Source organism: Mandrillus leucophaeus, unplaced genomic scaffold, assembly GCF_000951045.1.
Source record: "Mandrillus leucophaeus isolate KB7577 unplaced genomic scaffold, Mleu.le_1.0 Scaffold58, whole genome shotgun sequence".
NCBI classification, from domain to species: Eukaryota; Metazoa; Chordata; class Mammalia; order Primates; family Cercopithecidae; genus Mandrillus; species Mandrillus leucophaeus.
The window spans coordinates 3414436-3421039 of NW_012106252.1; the positions used below are offsets into that span (position 1 = coordinate 3414436).

At 45.7% G+C, this 6604-nt stretch overlaps 1 protein-coding gene across 1 annotated transcript in view; it reads right to left on the minus strand.

The window, feature by feature from the left end:
* Nucleotides 1-1488: 1488 nt before the first annotated feature.
* CASC3 (cancer susceptibility candidate 3) overlaps nucleotides 1489-6604 on the minus strand; it is a 37915-nt gene continuing 32799 nt past the window's right edge. Inside the window, exons 8-13 of the mRNA XM_011998960.1 lie at nucleotides 6040-6154; nucleotides 5699-5797; nucleotides 5230-5444; nucleotides 4204-4326; nucleotides 3987-4051; nucleotides 1489-3216 (exon numbers count right to left, since the gene is read on the minus strand). Coding sequence (XP_011854350.1) covers nucleotides 4028-4051; nucleotides 4204-4326; nucleotides 5230-5444; nucleotides 5699-5797; nucleotides 6040-6154 — 576 coding nt within the window. The 3' untranslated portion in view covers nucleotides 1489-3216; nucleotides 3987-4027. The remainder of the gene's footprint in view (nucleotides 3217-3986; nucleotides 4052-4203; nucleotides 4327-5229; nucleotides 5445-5698; nucleotides 5798-6039; nucleotides 6155-6604) is intronic.

The following is a 6604-nucleotide window of genomic DNA, read 5'->3' on the forward strand; positions in this document are numbered from 1 at the left end:
AAAAAAAAAAAAAAATTAGCTAGGTGTGGTGGTGCATGCTTGTGGTTCCAGCTACTTGAGAGGCTGAGGTGGATGGATTGCTTAAGCCCAGATGGTCAAAGCTGCAGTGAGCCATGATTGTGCCATTGCACTCCAGTCTGGGCAATAGAGCAAGACCAAAAAAAAAAAAGAAGATGCAGTATGACATCCATGCCTCCAGTGTATGGATTTGTGAAACCCAACAAATGCTGCCAGCTCCATATGAAAATTGCTCTCCCATACCAGGGATAGCCTCTGTAGTAAACTTCCATCCCACCCAGAGGAAAAAGTCACTTCAAAGGTAGGAACTGCCCTCTAAGCATCAAAGGCCAAGTGGATTAGGTAAACTGAAACATGACCCACAGTTGATTTGTTTTTTGAAACCTTGTGTCCAGGCAGGTCATATTATCTGTCAATTTCACTTTGGGATTAGTGTTGCAAAACATTTATTAAGAAAGGAACATTGGGGCTGGGTGTGGTGGCTTGCACATGTAATCCCAGCACTCTAGGAGACTAAGGCAGGAGGATCACTTGAACCTAGGCATTCCAGACCAGCCTGGGTAACACAGTGAGACCTCGACTCTACTAAAAACAAACAAAAAAAATTAGCTGGGCATGGTGGTGTGGGCCTGTAGTCACAGCTGTTTGGGAAGCTGTGGCAGGAGGATTGCTTGAACGTAGGAGCTCCAGGTCCTATGATCGTGCCACTGTATTCCAACCTGGGTGACAGAGCAAGACTGTCTCAGGAAAAAAAAAAAAAAAAAAAAAAGTGACACTGGATCTGGTAGGGTGGAGAGTCACTGGCAAGGACATTAAGAACACAGACTCCAACTTGGCCTTGGGAGGCCAAGGCAGGTGGATCACCTGAGGTCAGGAGTTCAAGACCAGCCTGGCCAACATGGTGAAACCCCATTTCTACTAAAAATATAATTTTTTTTTGTACAAAAAACACAAAAATTTCTACTAAAAATACAAAAAAAAAAAAAAAAAAAAATTCCCTTCCCCTTACCTGACCTGATCGTCTCCCTAAGACTGTGGTCCTTAATACTTGAGTGTCGGCATCTTTACTTTTCAAGAAAGCTATACCAATACTTCCCCCAGCCCAGGACTTGGTATAGTTATACTGACATCTGATGGCATATTACCTTGGGAAACTTACTTGCCAAACACAAAGGAAGCCATAAAGAATACTAGATGCTCATGTGAATAAGCAGCATCTCTCTGCTTCTCTGTCCCTGACACTTCCAATCTAAGGGATGGCATGATATCCTAGTAATCTATGTGGTTAAAAAAGATAACTGATGGGGAGTGCAGACACATTTATGGCCTCAAAGGGGCTCCTCATCTCTCTGGGCTTCTGTTTCACAAGTCTGGGCTGACCTGAGTTGTGACCGTGACCCTGTGGGGGAATTAGGGAGTCCTCTTCCCTCCCTCCCAAATCAAGACTCATGCAAAACATTGGCAAGAGAGCCAAGTTTACAGTCTAAATTTTATTATCTCCAAGTCACAATGCTGATCACAAATGGGCACCCTTTAAAACAGTAACAAAAAACACCACCACACATGGAAAAATCCTTGCAACTAAACACAGTGGACCAACAGAGACAACTCTCACAGTGTCTTAAGGTCTGGGAATCTGGGCATGCTGCCCACAGGCTTGAGGAGACATCTTCAGGTTTAAGGCAAAGGGAACAGCCTACAAAAGGCACAACCACCAGCTACCCCTGGAAGAATCTTAGTTATTTCCTCCTTGGGGGTTACAGATTAAATGCCCCTCCCCCCTCTCCACGCCACACCTGTGACTCGAGTGGTTAGGCCAGCTGCTAGAGGGAAGGAATAAAAACAGACAGTGACATTACCGGGGAGAGACACAGCCACCATCTTCGCCCCTCAGGTTCTGTAGAAGGACAGGGACAGTGGCCAAGTTACCCCTGGCGGACAGAAGTACTGCAGTAATAGGAATCTCTTCCGCAGAGGCAGCAGAGAAGTGGTTTAGTGCCATGGATAGCGAGGAAAGATAGGAGCCCTTGCCCAGAAGGTGACTGGCTTCCTTAGGCCTTAAGCCCAGGTGTAGTATCTTCTGTTTGCAAGGACAAAAGTAGAATTCGGGGAAAATAAGGTAGTAACATCTAAAACACTTATAGCAGAGAAGACGTGGAGAAGAGCAATTGCAAAGGATGGGGTAGACTGCTTGCTGGATGGTATTTGCCTTTAAAGAGATGCACTGGTCCACAGCAACTGGAAAGGGAGTGTAGCAAGAAGAATGGAAAGAAGAGAAGCAAGGCCCTCTAATTCCACTTACCTCAAAAGACTGCGCCCTGAGGACTATGTGAAAACACACCCCTAAGGGCAAAGGCTCTCACTCCACCATCCCTTTCTCACAAAAGCATCTGGTTTGCCATCTCTCCCCACAGTAGGGTATTTGCCCTCAGCAGAGAACAGAAGTCCACCATAGTACAGGTACTGATGGATGCTCAGACTCCTAAAAACCTAAGTCAAAGAGAAGGACTCCTACCCACCTACTCTGAGCTTTTCCGCACAATAGGACCCTCTGTGCAGACAGCCATGCTTCCACAGGGTTAGAGTTAAGGGAATACAAGTATACAAGAGGATAACAAACGCCAACTAAAAGTGAAAGGCCAGGTCTTTTTAGCCTTGGTGAGGAAGGCTGGCTGATACATTCTCCATTATCTGGGATACAGGGAAGAGTCAAAAGGGAATCCAGAGGGGCTAGCAAACCAGAAGAATGGACTTGTTTCATTTAAAGGCAGGGAGAGCAAGAAACAGAGACAAAGAGAAAAAACTAAAATAATATTAAGGATAAGAAGCCAGGCTTTAAAAATGAACATCTTAGAAAACAAAACAAACAGGAAGGAGCTTCCTTGAGAACAGAAGACACTTCAATTTCCCAGAAGAAAGTGAAGAACAGCAGAAGACATGGGCTTCTGGCTCTAGACTCAGAAGCTTGGGGCTGTCTGGCTCTGCTCCCCTGAACACAGCCAACTCAAGTGAAGAGTGAAGATGGGACGAGGTCCACTTGTTTCTCCCTCTCTCCAGAGCCTGTCCTTAGAGGAAGGCAGGGGTCTTCCTCTTTCAGCTGTTTGCTGGTAGAAGCCATAACCTATATCTTTGAAGCCCTTCTGGTAGTAGATAGCCAGCTGTATTTCTCTTCTCTCCTGAGTTCTCACCTCTGCCGTTCTGACAGGGGTTGGAAAAAGGGAAGAACCACCAAAGTGTTAGTGGGCCGTCTGGGCATTTACAAGCTGTTTACAAAAAGCCACATTTCTAAATAATGTGTATTAAGTAATGTCCTTAAACAAAACAAAAGCAACAAAACCCCCAGTCTTTCTCCTCTATGATCTTTAGAACTGGTTTTTTCTGCTATAACATCTCAAATTTAGATTTCCCTTTTCCTTTACTGCCTTCCTGTATTTTTTCCTTGTAGCTTCTAAATTGAAAATTGTCATGTAACAGTCATTTCTACTTCAACCCTGCCCCATACACTTGCCACACAAACAAACTGGCAAATTTCAGGACTCCTTTAAGCCTCCTGAGATATCCCATGATTATTATAATTTAAAGCATTAATTAGAAGCCAGGCGGGGTGGCTCACGCCTGTAAGTCCAGCACTTTGGGAGGCCAAGGCAGGAGGATCACCTGAGGTCAGGAGTTCAAGATCAGCCTGGCCAATATGGTGAAACCCCATTTCTACTAAAAATACAAAAACTAGTCAGGTGTGGTCGTGCATGCCTATAATCCTAGCTACTCAGGAGGCTGAGGCAAGAGCAATGCTTGAACTCAGGAGATGGAGGTTGCAGTGAGCTGAGATTGTGCCACTGCACTCCAGCCTGGGTAACGGACTGAGACTCCATCTCAAAAAAATAAAAAAGCATTAATTAGTGATTTTTGTTTGTTAAGCAAGTGTAAGCATTAGTTTTAAGAATATTCACAGTAAGTTGTGCACTTACTTTTATATGATGTTAAGATTTAAAATATTCAGAAACTCATATTAACTGGAACCCCTGCTTACAACCTGAAATAATAAAGTTGGAATTTGTTATCAGGTCATACCAAAAAGACTGTTTTCCAGAGAAACACACCCAGAAAAATGAGGGAAATCCTCTGGGGAGAAGGAAAGCCCACTGACGGAGCATGTGCATTAAGTATGGGAAGGAGCTCTCATACCTCAGGTGGAGGGGGCTTGATGGTGACTGGCTGGGGAGTCCTCCGTGGTGGGGAGGGCTTTGGTTGCACCTGCTGCTGGGCGGGGTTATAGTAGGTCACTCCTCCATATACCTGTGATGGGGCCTGGACCCCACAAGCCAGGAGAAGAAAAAGTTAGGAATGAATTCATCCAACCTATGATGAACAGGAAATATTATTCATCCACAAGAGTACTGGGGAATTTATAATTTTAAAAATATCTGATCTGCCCACCCTTCAAAATAAAGTGACTATTCATTTTTGCCTTAATTCGTCATTATTTTGCTCTGGTTTTTATTTCTTCAAAGTACTGCCCAGCTTTCTCTAATTCTTAACATCAGCTGACAACTGGAAAAGGCTGAGTTCAGTAGCAACACTACAGATACTTGATTATGTCAATGTGGTGGAAGTTAAGCAGGACAGAGGTGGGGTGATAAGGAGTAGAATACAGCTTCTTTATGCAATAGAGTGAAAAGCAGGTATTGCCACCTATGAAGTACCACAACACAGGAAAGAAACACCATTAAAGAAACTGAATGCTGGGTGCGGTGGCTCATGCCTGTAATCCCAGCACTTTCGGAGGCTGAGGCAGGTGGATCGGTTGAGGTCAGGAGTTTGAGACCAGCTTGGCCAACATGGTGAAACCCCGTCTCTACTAGAAATACAAAAATTAGCCGGGCGTGGTGGCAGGCGCTGTAATCCCAGCTACTCGGGAGGCTGAGGCAGGAGAATCGCTTGAACCCAAGAGGTGGAGGTTGCAGTAAACTGAGATCATGCCACTGCACTACAGGCCTGGGCGACAGAGAAAAAAACTGAAAAGAATAAAGATGATGGGCATTACATAAGCTGCATTTCCAGCTCCTGACCACTAAGAGGCGTCTTAGCGTCACATACAAATCAGTGGCACTGAAATGTTCTCTCAAATTCCTTTAGCATTCTCCCCATACCACATTCCTGTCTGAATTAAAGAATATGTATCTAGAAAAACATGATCATTAGCCATCTCACCTGTGTATTAGGATACAGATGAGGCGGCGGTGGGGGAGGCAGTGCCCCTGGAGCATAAGGGTAACTGGGATTACCAAAGTTCATGACGCCTGGAGCAGAAAAGTAAGTAGGAGCAAGCAACTGCTGAGGTGGTGGCTGTCCTGGAGACATGGACACTGGTGGGGGATAGAGGCCTGGATTGGGCAGAGGAGCTGGTGTCTGGTGGGGATGTAAACCTGGATAAGGAGAAGAAAAAAACTGAAAAATAAAGTAACATCATTTTCATAGGATGGCCTGGCTGGACTGTTCAGTATAATCAGGCTCAGGATGGAAGTCCTCAGGATGGATACAAGAGGAATTTGTTGCCAGCGCAGCCAGGATGGCCAGACTCCCAGGCTAGCAGCACAGAACTCAGGAGGATAGGGTTTGTGGTGCTCCCAACATATATCCTCAGGTACTGGAAGCATACAAGCAGAGACACTAAACTTACCTGGGTGGGGAAGGTGCATTTCTGGCTGCACAAGCATGCCCTGTGGAGGCAGCGGGGCAGGGCTGTCACCATGGGTATAGATTGGTCCCTGGAACTGCACTGTAAGATATCACATTGGGACTCTCATAAACCCTTACTCTTCACATCACATGGACAAGTCTCCTTGTTCCCCAAGCCCTTTAAAAGATGTTCTCAATATTCCATGCGAAGAAAACAGCAACCAGACAATGTTTGATAACCACTATGAGAGGTCAGAAGAGAAATTCAGGAGCCAGGAGCCTAGTGTCTTACTTCACTTCACACTGCCAAGAAAAGTACCCCAACAATAAGAAAAAACTCACGTGGATCATAGTAATGTCCCTCCATGATACTGATATGCACTGGAGGGGCGGGGGGCTCTGGCACAGGTCTTTGCCGCTGGGATGAATAGCGTTTGGCTCGACCACCCTGGACGCCCTGAGACAAAGAAAGAGGTCTAAACAGTAAGAATTCTAGAGGGCTTTCATGTCAAGTTCTACCTTCCTTTAGGTGTTGAAAAACAACTTGGTACATGGCAGGTGTTTAATGGGTATTTGCAAAGTGAGCTGAAAAATAATGAAAGATAACAAGATTTGAACCTAGGGCCAGGCGCGGTGGCTCACGCCTGTAATCCCAGCACTTTGGGAGGCTGAGTCAGGCAGATAATGAGGTCAGGAGATCAAGACCATCCTGGCTAACATGGTGAAACCCCGTCTCTACTAAAAATACAAAGAAATTAGCCGGGTGTGGTGGCGGGTGCCTGTAGTACCAGTTACTCAGGAGGCTGAGGCAGGGGAACGGTGAGAACCTGGGAGGCGGAGCTTGCAGTGAGCCGAGATCACGCCACTGCACTCCAGCCTGGGCCACAGAGCAAGATTCTGTCTCAAA